This window comes from Arabidopsis thaliana (genome assembly GCF_000001735.4).
Source record: "Arabidopsis thaliana chromosome 1 sequence".
In the NCBI taxonomy this organism is placed as follows: Eukaryota; Viridiplantae; Streptophyta; class Magnoliopsida; order Brassicales; family Brassicaceae; genus Arabidopsis; species Arabidopsis thaliana.
This window is the reverse complement of record NC_003070.9, coordinates 22,456,382-22,474,211: the sequence shown is the minus strand read 5'-3', so window position 1 is coordinate 22,474,211 and position 17,830 is coordinate 22,456,382. Positions and strand designations below refer to the sequence as shown.

At 35.2% G+C, this 17,830-nt stretch overlaps 7 protein-coding genes across 9 annotated transcripts; 3 read left to right on the top strand and 4 right to left on the bottom strand.

Annotated features, from left to right (window-relative positions):
* The first annotated feature begins 24 nt into the window (after positions 1–24).
* AT1G61000 (kinetochore protein) lies at positions 25–3,384 on the top strand. The gene is made up of 11 exons (NM_104781.3): positions 25–329; positions 584–802; positions 921–1,011; positions 1,079–1,258; positions 1,431–1,520; positions 1,601–1,708; positions 2,130–2,183; positions 2,351–2,465; positions 2,555–2,712; positions 2,809–2,904; positions 3,069–3,384. Exons 1-11 carry the CDS (start codon positions 166–168, stop codon positions 3,114–3,116), a joined length of 1,323 nt encoding a protein of 440 aa, NP_176296.2. The 5' UTR covers positions 25–165; the 3' UTR covers positions 3,117–3,384.
* Positions 3,373–8,641, top strand: AT1G60995 (S3 self-incompatibility locus-linked pollen protein). The gene is made up of 15 exons (NM_001084280.2): positions 3,373–3,789; positions 4,340–4,402; positions 4,584–4,689; positions 4,783–4,979; positions 5,410–5,491; positions 5,826–5,887; positions 6,031–6,125; positions 6,225–6,304; positions 6,731–6,814; positions 7,008–7,124; positions 7,212–7,297; positions 7,385–7,491; positions 7,635–7,726; positions 7,811–7,887; positions 7,974–8,641. The coding sequence occupies exons 1-15, from the start codon at positions 3,637–3,639 to the stop codon at positions 8,442–8,444; spliced, it is 1,872 nt and encodes a 623-aa protein (NP_001077749.1). The 5' UTR covers positions 3,373–3,636; the 3' UTR covers positions 8,445–8,641.
* A 75-nt stretch (positions 8,642–8,716) lies between these two features.
* On the top strand, positions 8,717–12,186 carry AT1G60990 (Glycine cleavage T-protein family). 3 transcript variants are annotated; one of them, NM_001124050.2, is made up of 13 exons: positions 8,717–9,035; positions 9,195–9,296; positions 9,368–9,401; positions 9,528–9,601; positions 9,693–9,758; positions 9,860–9,924; positions 10,038–10,125; positions 10,238–10,303; positions 10,378–10,543; positions 10,859–10,942; positions 11,021–11,148; positions 11,256–11,492; positions 11,822–12,186. In NM_001124050.2, exons 1-12 carry the CDS (start codon positions 8,796–8,798, stop codon positions 11,439–11,441), a joined length of 1,299 nt encoding a protein of 432 aa, NP_001117522.1. In that variant the 5' UTR covers positions 8,717–8,795; the 3' UTR covers positions 11,442–11,492; positions 11,822–12,186. The 3 variants fall into 3 exon arrangements, with proteins under 3 accessions (NP_001117522.1, NP_176295.3, NP_001077748.1); NM_001084279.1 differs by having other exon boundaries at positions 8,788–9,035; positions 11,819–12,186; NM_104780.4 differs by lacking the exon at positions 11,822–12,186 and having other exon boundaries at positions 11,256–11,572.
* Positions 11,491–12,052, bottom strand: SCRL7 (SCR-like 7). Its single transcript, NM_001036137.3, has 2 exons — positions 11,913–12,052; positions 11,491–11,827 (listed from the first exon to the last, which is right to left on the bottom strand). The coding sequence occupies exons 1-2, from the start codon at positions 11,980–11,982 to the stop codon at positions 11,619–11,621; spliced, it is 279 nt and encodes a 92-aa protein (NP_001031214.1). The 5' UTR covers positions 11,983–12,052; the 3' UTR covers positions 11,491–11,618.
* Positions 12,187–13,047: 861 nt separating the features above from the next.
* Positions 13,048–13,847, bottom strand: SCRL5 (SCR-like 5). Its single transcript, NM_202329.3, has 2 exons — positions 13,704–13,847; positions 13,048–13,603 (listed from the first exon to the last, which is right to left on the bottom strand). The coding sequence occupies exons 1-2, from the start codon at positions 13,771–13,773 to the stop codon at positions 13,380–13,382; spliced, it is 294 nt and encodes a 97-aa protein (NP_974058.1). The 5' UTR covers positions 13,774–13,847; the 3' UTR covers positions 13,048–13,379.
* Positions 13,848–14,561: 714 nt separating this feature from the next.
* On the bottom strand, positions 14,562–15,212 carry SCRL4 (SCR-like 4). The gene is made up of 2 exons (NM_001036136.2): positions 15,071–15,212; positions 14,562–14,967 (listed from the first exon to the last, which is right to left on the bottom strand). Exons 1-2 carry the CDS (start codon positions 15,138–15,140, stop codon positions 14,744–14,746), a joined length of 294 nt encoding a protein of 97 aa, NP_001031213.1. The 5' UTR covers positions 15,141–15,212; the 3' UTR covers positions 14,562–14,743.
* Positions 15,213–16,885: 1,673 nt separating this feature from the next.
* On the bottom strand, positions 16,886–17,463 carry SCRL6 (SCR-like 6). The gene is made up of 2 exons (NM_104779.4): positions 17,328–17,463; positions 16,886–17,227 (listed from the first exon to the last, which is right to left on the bottom strand). Exons 1-2 carry the CDS (start codon positions 17,395–17,397, stop codon positions 17,010–17,012), a joined length of 288 nt encoding a protein of 95 aa, NP_564768.1. The 5' UTR covers positions 17,398–17,463; the 3' UTR covers positions 16,886–17,009.
* Between the last annotated feature and the right edge of the window lie 367 nt (positions 17,464–17,830).

The window sequence follows — 17,830 nt, the reverse complement described above, 5'->3', positions numbered from 1 at the left end:
TGCAGTTTCATATAGGCGGGAAAAGCAAATGCAAAAAACAAATCGAACCTGACCCAACTAAAATCAAAGGCTCTCTTTTTTTTTTTTCATTTCTTTCCAAATTGTCATTTTCAGTTTCTTCGAATCCAGACACAACAAATCCGAACCTGACCAAAACTGAAAACTATGTCAGCCTACGAGTACCCGAGGCTCTCTCGTTCCGACATTATCACGGCGCTCAAGGATGCTCAAATCGCTAGCGTTACAGAGACCGATCTCAAAACCCCAACTTCCGACTTTGTCTCCGAGCTTTACACCAGAATTCTTATCTATCTCGACGCCCTCGACGAGTATGTACTCCTCAAAACCCTAGTTCCTCTCTTAGCTCTTCACTCAATTTTACCCTCGATTTTGAAACTCTTCGTCTAGTTTCGAGCTAGGTCATCGAATTCTGTCAGAAATTATGTTAAATATTGAATCTTTGGGATTTTCTATTTTTGATTGTATGAACTGCTAAGTAATTTTGAAAACCCTATTTTTTGTTTCAATTTGGGGGAATTTCTGATGATGCTTCTTTTTTGAATTGCGTTTTTCGACATTGTAGAGAAGAGAAAGGGCAAGTTGATTTTGAGGCTTTGGAGCAATTGGAGAATCCAGATCATCATGCCACTTCAATGCAAGCTATGAAGCTTTATTGCAAAGTGAAAGATATGTTAGAAATGCTTGATTGTCCATTACCAATTAGTTTCAAGGATCTCTTACGCCCTGAATCATCCCGAACCGAGTTTTTCATCAGCGCACTTTTGAACTATGGTCTATACAAGTATGTCCTTCATGCTCTTAGTTCTTCTCTGTAGTATCTATTTCGATGCACCAAGAAGTTAAAATAGAGAGTTCTTATTTGTCCCACTTGATCTTCTTTAATCTTTTTTTCGTACCAGAGACTCGAAAATGGATCTTATAAGACCAAAGGCAGAAGAGTTGGGTCTCCTTGATGAGCAGCGAAAGCAGTGTGAGGCAAAGGTTGCTCAGGTAATGCAAGAAAAATATGTATCCCATAGATAAGTCATTTATCTTTTTCTAAAAGCTGTACATGCAGTTGAATGCAGAGATTGGAGAATTTGATGAAGCCGTTGAGAGGGACTTACCTTTTGTCCAAGAGCTAGAAGCGAACATTGAACAACTGAATAAAAAAATATTGGAACTAAATAATCAGCAGATGTCACTGCGAGCTACCTTCCAGAAAATGAGAGAGAAGAGTACACAGATGGATAACGAGGTACGTAACCGCAGGATATGGTGTCGAGCTCCTTCCTCAAACTAAATTGGGTTATTTGTAATTTATTATGAAGTTGGTGAAGAAACAAATTTTGTTTGTCAATTAGGTGATTTGCATATGCTTGAACTTGAGAGGCGTTTTCTGCTCCTGACATGTGTATTTCTCTCTACAGATTTCCAAAGCAGAGTTTGATCTTGTGGAAACTGTCCAAGAAAATGCAAACCTCCGCTCACAAATTGTTCAATCACCGGACAAATTGCAGGTATATTTTTATTCCAACTAGTACTAGTCCTAAGATAAACTTTTGGTATACACTAGTATAAACGTTTGTTGTGGAGACAGGGAGCTTTAGAAGAGAAGAAACTAGTACTTGGGGAAACAAAGAAAGCTGAACAATCAGCAATGGTAACTTTCCAGGAAAAGGCTGCCATTCTTGAGGTTTTTGAAAAGGTATCTAATGAAAACTCTAGATTGTTACTAAATCCTGTCGCTTAGCAAGTAGCTAAATGCATTTACGACATTTGCAACTTAATGGTCACTGCGGATACTGCTCTCAAACCAGTTTTTAGAGAAGGATATTTCAAGTCATTATTCTTCTAAGTTTGGTGTGTTTATTGCTCTATCACTTTTGTTCATACTTCATGAAATTCTGTCCAGAAGCTTTAGGAAGAACTTCTTTTATTTTGTTGTATAGTGGATGAGAATGATCCCAAGATGGAAAATATTAGATTGAGACCTTATTCTGTGTTGTTACTTCAAAATTTTCTTATGTTTTGTCTTGCAACAGTTTTATGCTTTATTTTTGAGTCGAATAAGTTTTGCTTTAATATTGAGGTAATAAAGTTTATTCAACTATGGTTGCCTTTTGCAGGCCTTGAAGAAAATTTTAAAGTCATCTTCGCAACTGCAGTTAATAAACGAACAGGTGACCAAGCAAAAAAACTCCTTTCCTCTTTCATTGCTTATAGATTGTGAACCATGTATTGTATCTCTAGCATGTGGCAACACACAGATCCTTCCAATTATTGGAATGAGATCTAATGTGTCTTTAGATTTATCTTTCATTTTTATGTATATTTGATGATGTTACAGGTAACCAATGCGAAAACGGTTGAGAAAGAATTCAAAGCTCTTAAAGATAAGCTGAGTGAGGATGGGGTAGCATACAAATCACTTGAGGCGAAAGTGGTTGAGCGGGAAAGAATAGGCAAGTGTTGGTTTATTTCTTCCTTCTTCAGATATTGTTTCTGAATTTTGTTTTGGGACGGAGACTGTAATCATCTCTTCTGTCAACAGTGGAACAGTTGAACGAATCATTGAAACAACTAGAGAAAGAAAAAGCAGTCATGTTTGATGATTGGACGAAACAGTTGAATGAATTAAAAGTGGAGGTTGAATCCAGAAGACGTGAACTTGAAACCAGGCAAACGAATGTTGAATCAGTAGTAGCTATGGTATTGCTTCCTTTCTATCGAACATCTAACAACGTGAATCTGTTGTGCACGATGCTTTATCATCTCCGTAAGTTTTATTTGTTTATATATCAACAGGTTGATGACAATACTGCGAAGACTAACCAGGTGAGACAGTCAGGAGAAGCTAAAGTTAAAAAACTAGCCGCTAAATATGAAGAGATCGTGAAGCAGGTTTATTTCGTTTCCATTATTTTTATCTGCTAATATATTGAACCATGGAAACAAAAGCTTTGTGGTGCATCAAGTTAAAGAGGTTTCCAAAGTTAAAAAGCTACTAGGGTTCTTCCAGATTCTCTGTAAGACATATTAGTGAGCCTTGCTTTTGATATTTGCAGTTTCATGAATACACGGTGTCGTTTGATGCGTTTCTACCAAGCCTCTAAAGGACAAGGAAGGTCTGATTCATCTAAATTAAGGTAGACGAGAGATTGTAATGAGCACATTTTCTCTGCAAATGGTTAAGAATTTGACTACTAAATTCCTCTTGTGATTGTATTAAAGTTGGAAAATGTTATGAATTTCTCTTCATGGAAATGGCATGTATTGAAGTAGTTTATAAAAGAATGTTAACAGAAAAAAAATGAAGAGAAAATGAGAGCTTTATGGTTGTGTTGAAGGAATCGAACTCTTGTCCTGGAAGCAAAAGAATCCTATCGCTTTCCCAATTGCGCCACTCTCACTAGGGATTTTTGAAGAAAAATAAAAACAATTTAACAGCAAACAAAGTGTAAAATTTGCTTCGCGGTGCTTTTCTTTTCAATCATCTTCACTCTTCAATTTCTGTGGATTCGACAATCTCCCAGAACGAGAAGAAATCTACGATCCTCGCAACGGAGCAATTCAAATTCGATGACTACGTAGTGTTAACGAAGAAGACGAAAAAGTGCATCGGAGATCCGAAATATGGATCCGGAGCAGACGTTTATTAGGGTTCAGGAGAGGTTTTCGCAGATCTTAACGCCAAGGATTAGAGGTTTCTTAGAGTATACTTACCTCTTCGTTGCCATCACTTTGTTCTGTATCCTCGTTGTTATGCACGCCAATTATGTTCAGCAGGTAATTTTTGACTCTCGTATTGAATCCTTTAATTTATAGGTCGTTTTTAGTGCAAATTGCCTTTGTTAATGACTTCATTGTTGAAATTTTAAGTCTGAGATACTACAATTTGAAAAGGATGATGTAGCATTTTTCTGTGTTAGGAGTAATCTGATATGAATTGTGGAGCTTAAGCTAATTCTGTAGAACATGTTCGCATGAGCGTGGTTAGGAGACTACTGTTTGTATCTTTACTAAGGTTGCACTGGTCATAATTATATAAATCCGACGGAAGATACTTTTCTGATTTCTTTGTGTTTATGTTTATGTAAACATTAGTACACTTTCCAATAGGAATTACGGCCTATGCAAATGCATTTGAATACTTCTAAGATTGCAAACTTCAAAAATCAAATATCTGTTGGCTTAGCTCTCTTCTACTTTAAGAGTTTCGTGTAGTGTGCATGCCTTCCTAAGATTTATCTTTGCTAGACTCTCCTAAGCTTCTCTTATCTGACCATTATTGTTTCTCTCTAACTAATTTCGTTAATTTTTTTGATTATTATTAAAGCCTGGTTGTTCAAGTGAGCTGACTGGAGTTGAGTTAGCTGAAGCAGAGCTTATGCAAATCAAGGTATGTAGCTATTATCGCTTCTGATGCTAGCATGCATAATTAGTGAAAAATTTTAGATTTTCTAGGCTTTGAACTGGTTCCTCACTCGTACTTTGGAAAACTCTTTCTTGAAATCAGTTAGCCACAAATAAAATTTCTATTCATCCTTAGTTCTCTAACCAACTGATTTTCTGTGATATAGATAACAAGTGCAGGGTTGTGGTCACGTAATGATGAAAGTACTGCTGCAGATGTTCCTCGAGTTGTTGCTGCAACTGATAGTTTAGAAGTGTCAAAGACTGATCAAGGTGTTTTTTTATTGGTTTGGATAGACTGTTTGTAGGAGCTCAATATCTTTGACGTTTGCAGGTACTGACACTGCCTCTTTTGCAATCATGCAGAAAGCTCTACCAGTGAAGAAAATACCGATGATACATTTGTGAAAATTGATAAGGAAGAGCCCCGCAGTAGTTTCTCAGTGTCTGCAAAAGAGAATGTCAGAGCAGCTATTCTTCGCTTTCTTAAAAAGTGTTACAGGCGCATATCTTTCGTTTTACAGCATACAGCACGGATCCTCAGAGGTGTTAGAAAAATATGGGTGAGTTATCTCTTAGAATGTGTAACAACGCCTCTTTGTTTCATTTCCTTTTTGTTTCTCAGATTCTGACTTAGATAGTGCGTATGGCTGTCATGTAATATATATATATATATATATATGTTGTATTTTCTCTGGGAGGTTTCTGTTGGATGTTTTTGGTATATCACTTATAAAGCAGGGTTCTTAAGCGGCGTTCCTTTGATCGGAAATATATGTTACTAAAAATTTAACTGGCACGTGGCTCAATCATCAGGGTGTGAAGATTTCCCCTTGATTTTTTGAGGAAAATGGACTTAGGTCTAGCTACTAATTTAGCTCTTGTGATATCTGTTATTGGTGCCACAGTACTTAGGTCATCTGATGGGTTGCAATCCTGATTATTTATATTGTTACTAAAACAAATTATTTTGCTCTTCAAATTTAAATGCAGAACATCATTGGCATACCGCTAAATCTTGATGTGCCCAAATTGTTGCATGTACTGTATATGGATAAAGTCAACTACTATGCAGGTAAAAGCCACCTCCATAGAATCTCGATTTTATATTTACTTTAGTTTTGTTCTTCATCATCTGAATGAACCTATCAAGATTAGCGTTTACACCATGTAAATGAATTGATTACATACATTTCCTTTTTGAAAATCATTCCTTGTTTTGAGCTACGCAAACTACCATATAAAATTTCTGTCAAACGGCACCTTCTTAATAGCCTTTTTACGATTTTACATGTGAGAGGTTTAGCTACTAGAAGAGTAAAATCACATAGGTTTGGTTTTTTGTGCTTTGGATGGGAAGATGTCTATATGAACTGCTATGGTTTAATTGGTTTGTTATGTTTTTTCAGTTCAGTGGCTTGAGAGTAAAACTCAAGAGTTTGAGCCAACATATCTATATACCATGGAAAAGGTAAACGTTATTCTCTCTCAAGAATGTAAAGCTCACTAGTGGAAAATGCTGGAGCATCTTATCAAAGAAAGATGTGAAATGAGGAATTCTTCGGTTGAACTTCTGGTTCGGTCTCACAATTGTGTTGTTCTTTTTCCATATAGGGTTACTTCTTGCTGCCTGATGAAGCAAAATCACGGCATAACATTCGCACTGCAAATGTCAGCATATCGGCACGGCATCCCTGCTTTGGCAACAGGTAATATTCACGTTATTGGCCCTCAATTTGGAAACAGTGATTTTAATTGCTAGAGCTGTATCCTTATGATAAGCTTCTAAAATTGGATTACTTTTTCAGGTGGCAGCAACTTCTTATAAACAGAGTTGTTGGATATGATACTATTATAATGAATAGCTTACAGAACTCTGCTGGTCAAGGTAGGCAGTAGGTCTTTGTCTTGTTCATAATGTCCATGCAAGTTTTGCTATTTGTGGGTCTCATCCTTTGAAGCCTGTAATTCCTCAACTATGGGTTTGTCTTTTCTTTTGTATTTTGTGCGGAAACTGTTTCTTTCTGAAATGTTAGGCTACCACTAAAAAGAGGTTGTCTATTTAGCTTATTGTAACTTTAAACTAAGTTATCCTCGGGGAATTCTAGTCGAATTTCAGTGTGCAGCAATATATTGGTTCATGCAAGACTTTGCAAAATGTAAAATAACCAATGTCGTTGTTGGTAGCTGTTACATGATATTTCCATCTGTCGTTGTCGCTGCTCATGTCCCTTTGATTGTTTCTTACTTTCTATATGCTATTGTGAAAGCGTCAGTTTGCACTCCATATGACTGCCAACTTCCTCCATTACAGGTTATCTATACAACTACCAGACAAGAGAATTTTACAATCTCAGTTACTCCCAAGAACTTCCTGACGGTTCTGCGCATTTCGGAGGTTTGTCATTTTCTGTCACGGAAACAGCATATGTTGAAAACTTTCCCTTGAATCTCGCAAGTCTATCGATTATGAGCGTTACGTTGGATTGGAAGATCTTACCTTGGCTGCTTTATTAGCTCTTGCAACTTTTATCTGTAGTTTGGTGTAAGCATTTACTTTAAGAGTAATATTTTAATGCCGGTGTATGCAGATTACTTGGTGACGAAATGTGGTGTCCTAATGATGTCACTTTTTGTGTTTTTCACAACCACAATGTCTGTATCATTCACATTGCGAGAGACACAAACTCGCATGTTGAAGTTTACAGGTTAGAATTTCTTCTATTCCAATAGCTTATGGTTTCCAATCTTTGCTTCTCAACAATCATCTTTGTTTCGATATCACTTTGTTGCAGTGCAGCTTCAACACCATGCCCAGCATCGGTTACCAACATTTCAGTTGATCTTTGTACACGTGATCGAATCGCTTGTCTTTGTACCGGTATGCATACATAACCCTGGTTCTTTTTTATTCCAAGATTTCAGAGGATTCTCTTAAGCGACATGATATAACTATTTGAAATTGCAGATTATGATTGGGATTTTGTTCTTCCTGTTTGAGTTTTACGACGATCAGCTATTGGCTTTTATGGTTCTAGTTCTTGTCTGGCTTTGCGAATTATTCACCCTGATAAGGTTTTGGTCTCCTCTTTTGCCTCAGTCACCTGTATTTCCACTATGAAGCTCTTTTGCTCGTGATAATCTCACTGCCAAGTTAAAGTTTTTTTTGTAGCTGTTCAATGGAATAATAACAAACTCTTATCCTCCATATATTGCAGTGTCAGGACACCAATATCGATGAAGTTCTTCCCGCGTTTCTTCTTGCTGTACTTCTTGGTGTTCCATATTTATTTCTTCTCATATGCATATGGTAAGAGATGTGGTTTTACGTTATATTTGTCTCATTAACTACTGAAACTGCAGACGCGTTCACTTACTGCATAACTCTCCACAGGTTTTTCTTATCTCGCCCTAATGACAACCGCTGCATTCATGCAACACTTAATTTTATACTTCTGGAACCGTTTTGAGGTACGCGTTTGATTCCAACAACTCGAAGATTGGCCAAATCCAGAGAAGCTAAGCTTCAATTCAAAGTTTTTATCACAAAATTACAGGTACCAGCTCTTCAGAGGTTCCTTCAAAGCCGACAGTCACACCTTCAGCAACACCCAGACTTTCACATCACTTCCTCAACAATCCTAGCATCAACTCTTCACATCACAAGGCTGAACAGAACAACAAGAAACCGAACTCCGTCTGGTCCTAACCACACAACCCCAAACCAAAACACGGAAACAAGATCTTTTACAGCGGATGGAGGAGGTGTCGGGAATCCGGCACAATATCAAGAGCAGCAAGAAGAGAATGAAGCAAACACCGTTCCTGCAGAGCCTAACCCACAACAAGCAGGCGCAATGAGCTCGTTCAGCTCGATGCTTCTATGGATTTTAGGCGGGGCTTCGTCAGAAGGACTTAACTCGTTTCTTTCGATGTTTAGAGATGTGAGAGATGAAGATGAAGCACAAGTGTTTGCAGATACTAGTCCACCTCAAAACCCGCATCATGATCCTCTTTCAGTTGATTAAAGTTTTTTTTTTCTTTGTTTGCTGTATATTTTGTATTTTTGGCCTCTGGTTTTTGTTCCTTGTTTGCTTGTATAGTCACTGGCCAAAAACAGACTAGCTTTTGAAATATTAAGGTGATCAAAAATTGGTAAAGAAGGGAGAAAAAAAAATGATTCTGAAAAGCTTTTGAGAAAATGTGGTAAAGTCATAATTTTCGCAAAATACTTTTTATCATTTCTATGTTTTTATATGTTCCTAAAATATTAATAAAAAAAAAGAACAACAAATGTGATCAGTAGAGTAAGTAGTAATTACCCAATCAGAGATACGAGTTATATATATGAGGAGGATAAATAAACTTGTCAATTTTATATGAACCTTCTCCAGAGTTGTAAGGACATGGCGATGATGATGAGGATAGATAGCGTGAGCCACATCACCAATACTGCTCTACTTCCATGTCTCTACAACGGAACAGTTCTTCGCCGGCGCTCCCTCAGTCTCCGAAAGTGTGGTTTCCGAGAACGAAAGTTTCAGCTCCGATGCGTCTCTGCTTCTTCCGATTCGTTGCAGTTTGATTTCTCTCCGCCTCCAATTGATCACGATTTTCTTGTAAGCTTCACTTGTTTGCTTCTGCGAATTTCAATTTCTTTGAACAGCAAAGTGTTAAAGTCTAGCTCTATGAAACAGTTATTGGAATTTTTTCTGTGAATTAGGAGTTTCTGAGTAGTATAATAATGCTAATGCATTTTTACTTATCGACTTGTGAAGGATACAATAAGTGTTTCTGGAGGTAAAGTTTCTGAAGATGGTGTTGTTGAGAGTTTTGATAACGACGATGAGGCTTTGGATGCATTTGATAATGGAGTTGTGGTATGTAACTTAACTTTGGAGCTCTTTGGATTTGCATTATCATTTTTGTTTGATCAAAACTTGCTTTATAGGTTGTGGACCTCTCACATTTTGGGAGAATTCGAGGTATATCCTTGTTTATCTGCTGTCTTATTTGACATTGAATTCGTTCTAATTTGCTTAGCTTTTCGCTCTGAATTTGCCTATGAATACTACCTTAAGTTTTTTTTTTTTAATCTATTTTCCATCAAGTTAGTGGAGATGACCGTGCTCATTTCCTTCATAACCAAACCACTGCCAATTTTGAAAGCCTTTATGAAGGACAGGTGAGTCTTTTTAGGGATATTTGAATTTGAGTGTATATTGTTGCCTCTGTGATTGGTAATCACTTGTGGATCTATCTGCTCGTTTGTGAAGGGATGTGACACTGTATTTGTTACCCCAACAGCAAGGACGATAGATATTGCACATGCCTGGATCATGGTAATAATACTTCTTCTTATGGGAGTAAGATAAGTTTGGGTTCACATTTAGTGGCTCATATATTGATAATCTATGTTTAACATACCTTTTTTTGTTTCCAGAAAAATGCAATATTGCTGACTGTTTCTCCAACGACATGCCAAAGCATAATTGAGATGCTCAACAAGTATGTTAAAACGTTTCATCTTGTTAACATATAACATTTTTGCTGGTTTCTTTGAAAATCTGCTTTCGTTGGATAACCATGACATCACTTATTTCTCATCTTCGTCTTCTCAGGTACATTTTCTTTGCTGACAAGGTAGAGATCAAGGACATCACCAAGCAAACTTGCTTATTTGCTTTAGCTGGACCCAAAAGCAACCAAGTAAGATTATTCTTTAAGCAGACTGACTAATCCTTGTAAAATTTTCTCTGTTTTAGTCTTTATGCTAGTTCAGTTACATTATTCTTATGCTACTGTAAAAAACATGAAACAGATCATGTCTAAACTGAATCTGGGAGATCTTATTGGGCAGCCATATGGCAGGCATCAGCATTATAGTGTAAGTCTTTTTTTGTAATATCGAAACAGATCTTGTGAAGCAACATGTAAGTAACAAGCCCTTTTCTTTGTCAGTTTGATGGAATGCCAATAACAGTTGGGGTCGGAAGTCTTATTTCAGATGAAGGCTTTACCATGTTAATGTCGCCAGGGGGTGCCGTTTCAGTCTGGAAGACCCTTTTAGCTGAAGGTGCTATTCCGATGGGTTCTGTAGCCTGGGAGAAACTTAGAATCACTCAAGGTTAGTAAAAATTATTGTCCAAATGCAGGCGCCATAAGTATTTGTCGATTTGGTTTTGCACTGATGACACTACTATCACCCGTTAACCTCCAAAATCTAATATCATGAATTTGTAGCCACTAGTCCGATAGTCCTACTAATGGCATGATTGGTCGATATTTACCTAATATAGGCAAGAAGTTCATAAGTATGCTCTCAGATCTTTGCCTTGCCATTAGCGAAATCAGAATTGTTAGATCTTACAGAACTGTTGATGTAGTGAATACGCAGAGAAAATAAAATGTTTCTCAGGCCAAAAGCATTGATGTTTTGCAGGAAGACCAGCACCTGAGAGAGAACTCAGCAAGGAATTTAATGTTCTGGAGGCGGGCCTATGGAACTCGATTTCATTGAACAAAGGTATTTGAGAAGCTTTTGTTCAATGAACTAAAATGATACAATAAACACCTATCAGTAAACAATCTTCAAACATCTCAGGATGTTATAAGGGACAGGAGACAATAGCAAGACTCATGACATATGATGGAATCAAGCAAAGATTATGTGGACTTAATCTCTCTGCACCATCGGAACCCGGCAGCACCATCACAGTCGACGGGAAAAAGGTTTTGAGCGTTTGTGTGCATACCTTAGTAGCTTGAAACGAAAACAAAGAAGAAAATCCAAATTTTGTTATACTTTTACTTAACTAACTTATAAACATTATTTTTAGGTGGGGAAGCTAACGAGCTACACTGGGGGAAAAAACGGGTCTGGCCATTTCGGGTTAGGCTACATCAAGAAACAAGCAGCCTCAATTGGCAACACAGTGACTGTAGGTGAAGATATTTCAGGGATTGTATCTGAAGTCCCTTATCTAGCGCGGCAACATCCTCCATCAGCCAACTCGAGTTCTTGAGTAGAAGAAAAAACGCTATGATGCAAGGAACTACATAAGGACAACACACGGGTACCGGAAACAAAACTTGTTTCTGCATTTATTTTGATTTGGAGTATGTTACATTCGGAAATTGAAACATTATTAATGATACATAGGAAGATAGAACAACAGTTTGGGATCTTAAATAGACGTGTTTTAGAGGCAAATCATACTAGGACAATCGCAGAGACGCTTGTTGTGACGTTTAGGAGTGCAATCACAGTAGATAGGGCTAAGCCTTACACTTGGATTCCATGTCCATAATAAGTCATTTAGACATTTTTGTCCTCCATCGTCTGAGCATGAACCTCTGAACACTTGTTGTTTTGATGGGCACCACTGCCTTCTCTCCCCAGCAGCTTCACCTAATCCATCAACGAAAAGAAGAGTTTTTGGTTAATCGGAGATCGATGAGAAAAATTGTAATCTCAGTAGACTGATAAGAAGAACCTTGCGAAAGGTGGATTGGAAGAAGGGAGAGTAAGACAGAGGAAGCCAAGAAGATTGCAGCCAACTTCATATGTGTTTCTGTAAGTTTTTCTCTCTTTGTTTTTTTCTTTGTTCTTTTATATATTATAATTGTTATGATTATGTGATTGTCCCCAAACAAGCACTAACATTTAAAATATTGGCATATATTGGAGTGTATCATGAGTTTTGCTGTTTTGGGTAGTCCTATACATTAGAATGTATATAATCTCTCTATCCTAAAACAAGTTATTCAATAAGTGGATAGTTACTTTTGTATATTTTCAATAATATCAGTAGCTCATTTTTTCTACACATGTTAGTTAACTTCATCTACCCCTATTTATTCAATTTCTTACTTTTGTCTAAAGTCTTCACTTTCTTATATGCATAATATATTAATCAAGAAACATAATAATAGATGTATAAGTGGAATTGTAGTCTCATTGGACCACGTTCTGAATAATAGCAAAAGCAAAATGCACTGAGCTATAAAGTGGTATATGCGGAGGCGCTAGGTCGCTTTCACCTGCGTAATGTTTTGTCTTGACCCGGTGTTAATTTGAAATCAGTTAGAAGATTATTTTCTGTTTACAACTATGCAGGTAGATATTTTGTTAGGGATGCACAAAATATTGAGAAACATTAGACGATAATGGATAATACAGTCTGATTCCTATAATGGTTTAAGGATTACGTAGGATTGAACAAATATGCAAAATTGTTTCTAAAATATAGCTATTCTATTGAAAATTTGATGACCAAATCAAATATATCACTATGTCATCTCCACTATCTTGCAGTCGTGGATGCATTCGTCATTCTGTTCTATACATTATTTCATTTGACACGATTTTGTGACTCTGCATGTTACCAATTAGTGATTTGAGCCTTGGTACACTTCAAGAAATGTTAGGCTTTAATAGCCCACCTTGATGATGGGCCTAAAGGGCCCTTAATATCCATTTGGTGCAAAACTAAACTAAAAGTGAAAGACATTTTTAGAGAAGATTTTTTAAAATAAGACCCAAAGGTTTATTGTTCTTCCATTCGGAGAAAATGTGAATTGTTAATGGAGATAAGTTTGTTGTTGTTTTTTTAATAATAACTCAGGTGATCCTATGAGGTTTCCACGGCCCAAAAACTATTCTTCGGGTTCGGGGAAACCATATTAAATTACTCGAATCCCAGTAGCCAATATTACTCGAACACAAGTGGCGGAAATTACTTTCCTTTACCACTGGACCAAAGCGACAAGGAGATAAGCTTACCAAATAGTTACAATCTATTTGTTGCGGTGTTGTTTGATGAGAATTACGTAGGATATCGTAATTCTTTGTAACAAATTAAGTATATCATTGTTTAGCTTTTCATTAGAAACTGAAACATTATTCTTGACACATAGAAAAATGATTTAGAACAACAGTTTGGGTCTTATATAGACGTTTTCTAGGGACAAATCATATTAGGACAACTACACATCATATTCCTGTAAGGAAAATCAGAGCAAATGCAAGAGACTCGGGTGAGCCTTACACTTGGATCCCAAGTACTTATTAAGAGATCTAGACATTGTTTTGCTCCATCCACTTCACAATTAGTATCAAACATTTGTATTTTAGACGGACACCATGGCCTTCTCTCCGCATTAATATTCATCCTTGATTCTTCACCTAATTGATCAACAACAACTAAAAGAGTTAAATCAAACTGGTTTAGGTCAACCAAATTTCAATGAGCAAAATGGTAACTTCGGTGGAATGATTAGAAGACCTTGTGACAGGTGGCTTGGGAAAAGGGAGAATAAGACACAAGTAACCAAGAAGATTGCAACAAACTTCATATTTTCTTGCAAGTTTCTTCTATTTTTTGTTTTTCTTTGCTTATGTGTTGTTAAGAGCTTGTGATTGTCCCAAGAACGAACTTACATTTTACATATATACACAGAGCAGATCCAACATATTAGAGGCCCAAGGAAAATTCACTAAATTGTGGCCCTTATCGCCTTATCTGAAACTATATCATGATTTTTTTCTATATTTAACAACATTTTCATTTGTGATATTAATGTTTAACAAACCAAAATTGGATAAATCATCACGTAAAATAGGTATTGATTACTTATTTATTTAGAATCATTCTTTTGATATCTATATATTTATTATTAGATTTTTTCCAAAAGATAGATTTAAAACTAAAAACATAAATTTAAAAAATTACTAGGCATGTCAATCGGGCTAACTCGGCCTAGTCTGAACCCTAAGCCCACAAAACCAGGCATATATTATATTTGAATCTGGCATGGCCTGTAAAAATTTGGAGTCGTATTTTGATATATGTCATTGCCCTAACAAAAAAAGATGATGTTTAAGACCCAAAGCTATATAGTTCACAAAACAAAACATGGTGTTTAAGAAAAAAAGAGAGATATTTTTTATTCACGTTGACTAGACTGAATTGCATCCATTTTGGACGATTTTTGAATCATATGCGTACTAGAATTTGGACGCAAGATAAATCCAAATTAGCAATTAAATTTTGTTGTTCCTAAATAATGACAACTAGGTCTGGGCACGAAGCGAATATCCAGAAAAATTGTCTCGATTCGTTTTAACCGAATATTTGATCATTGACAACAAGTACTTAAAATTGCACACAAATACATACTAATATCCCAAAATAACAACTTGTTTCCACATTTATACTGAAATCAAGTCTTCGGGGTTTTCACGAGAAACTGAAACATATATTATTATTATTGATACAGATAAAAATGATTTAGAACAACAGTTTGGGTCTTAAATAGACGTTTTCTATGGGCAAATCATGTTAGGACAACTGCAAAGAATATTGTTGTTAGGTTGAGGAGTGCAATTGCAGGAGACTGGGCTAAGCCTTACACTTGGATCCCATGTACTTAATAAGTTATTTAGACATTGTTGTGCTCCATCATTTCCACACGAACCACCGAACACTTGTTTTTTAGACGGACACCATGGCCTTCTCTGCGCATCAATATTCATGCTTGATTCTTCACCTAATTCATCATCAACAAAAAAAAAAAAAGTTAAACCAAACTTGTTTACGTCAAGCAAATTTCGATGAGCAAAATGGTAATCTCAGTAGAATGATTAGAAGACCTTGTGAAAGATGGCTTGGGAGAAGGGAGAATAAGACACAAGTAACCAACAAGATTGCAGCAAACTTCATATTTTCTTGTAAGTTTTTTCTCTCTTTTGTTTTTCTTTGCTTATGTGATGTTATGAGCTTGTGATTGTCTCCAAGAAAGAACTTATATTTCACAAATATATACATAGCAGATTTAATATAGTAGAGGCCAAAAGGAAAATTCATTTAAATGTGGGCCTTTTATTTTAAAATATATCATGATTGTTTTCTATTTTTAACAACATTTTCATTTATTATATTAATGTTTTTAAAAACCTAAATTAGATCAATCATCACTTTCAAATGGTTTTAGTTACTTATCTATTTAAAATCATTGTTTTGTTATCTATGTATTTATTATTAGATTTTACAAAAAGATATATTTCAAATTAAAAGCATAAATGTGGGATATCTTGCATCATATTAAATATTGATGCAGTTTCAAAATATAAAAATTTCTAAGAACTTAGTGAAATATATGAATTCTTAATATATCATCATCTTATATATTGAAAACTAATTTGGACTAATAGAAAGGAAAAATGAGCAAATAATTGACAGATGGGTGAATTGGACAGAATCTCTACTTTTTTACATATACTCATTCACATTCTAACAACTCATTTTCGTATATAAGAAAAAAAAATTCTATCAAATATATAAGTATGTAACTTCTGAATAATATTTATAAATTTTAAGTACGTATAAAAATAAGAAATAATGGTAATTATTATTATTAATTTTCCGGTTTAAATCTAATTCGACTTATCTTTTGTGGTTGTTTTAAAGGTTTTTTCAAGCTTTTATCTTAGGGCTTTCAGTTGTGTAATAGATTGTTCTCTGGTATCCTCTATATATGGCTCTAGATTCTTCTTTGGCATATTCTCTATCTTATACTGAATGCTCGAATAACTACTCGATAAACTTAATCACAAGGTAGTAATAGTATATATATACACTAAAGAATTGTGAGATTCGTTCTAGGTTAAAGCTTTGAAGTTTGTTTGTTGGTTTTCACATTTTTGAATAAATTTGCAAAGTCAATAATAGATTAAATTAATGAATTGGGTTATAGGGTATTTTAAAGAACAATAATTAGCAGCACATAATACGAAATTCAGTAATGAAGAAATGTTCTCGAACATGAAACGCAAGTTTAAACTAATTCTTTTCAAGACTTTAGCCACTACATTTTAATACTCGAGTAATAAAATTTTATTTGTAATTTTCTAGTCAAATTCGCATTATCAAACAAGTTTATTTGGTTCACAATGCGTTCTAACATCAATTCTCATTGGTTAGAAATACATTGCTCAATTTACAATCGTTCAAGCATTTTATCGAACACTTTTGATGCATTTAAAAACTTATCATCTAAAATAGGGTGATCATTTCTATTTTATCATTAAGAGAATGTGAATCCAAGAACCTAGTGATGGAGAATTCTTAATGACAATCAATTCACTTATTCATTGACTCTTTCCCTTAGAACCCTAAAACCCAATTGGACAACTACTCACACATAGAAAAACAAATAAGAGAAATAGATTATGTAACTATGCATATTTACCAATCAGTGATTTAAGCCTTCGAACACTTGTTCAAGCTTTGACAGCCCACCTTCGAAGATGGGAGTAAGGGCCTTGATCTCCATTTGGTGCAAAACTTAACTAAAAGTGGTAGACACTTTTAAGTTCTTGAAATAAAGAGCCAAAGTGTAGTGTATTCGATGAGGTTTTGTTTGATACAAATTTAAAACTATCATGAATGTGGTGCATGTAGAATATCGTAATTCTTTGTAAATAAGTATATCATCTTTGGGATTTTCATTAGAACCTAAAACATTATTCTTGATACGCAGAAAAAGTATTTAGAACAACGTAACAGTTTGGAGTCTTATATAGATGTTTTCTAGGGACAAATCATATTAGGACAACTACAGAGAATTTTGTAGTTAGGATAAGTAGTGCAATTGCAGGAGATGGAGCTATGCCTTAAACTTTCATCCCAACTAGCTGCTAAGAGCATTAGACATAGAGAGTCTCCATCGTTTCCACAATTACCACCAAACATTTGTTTTTTCGACGGACACCACGGCCTCCTCGTAGGATCCATGCTTAATTTTTCACCTTATTATTCAACAACAATACAAAGAGTTAAACCAAACTAGTTTAGGACAACCGAATTTCAATGAGCAAAATGGTAACTTCAGTAAAATGATTAAAAAACCTTGTGAAAGGTTGCTTGAGAAAAGGGAGAAGAAGACACAAGTAACCAAGAAGATTGCAGCAAACTTCATATTGTTTTGCAAGTTTCTTCTCTCTTTTGTTTTTCTTTGCTTATGTGATGTTTATGAGCTTGTGATTGTCTCCAAGAAAGAACTTATTTTAAATATATACACAGAGCATATCTATCATATTAGAGGCCTAAGGAAAATTCATTGAAATTTCATGATTGTTTTCTATTTTTAACACTATTTTCATTTATTTTATTAAATTATTATTGTTAAAAAAAGAAGTAGATTATAATATTATATTTATGGAAATAATGTATTACAATATATACTTTGCTATTCAATCATGTAGTCAGATTCAATTCTTTAAAGTTTCGATTAAATTTTGATATTATTTTTAAGAATCCATTTGTGTGGATTTCAAATCTCTGCAGTATATCTTGGATTTTGATTCTAAAAATTTAGGAAAATTAGATATTAAGGATCTTTTTTCAAAAGT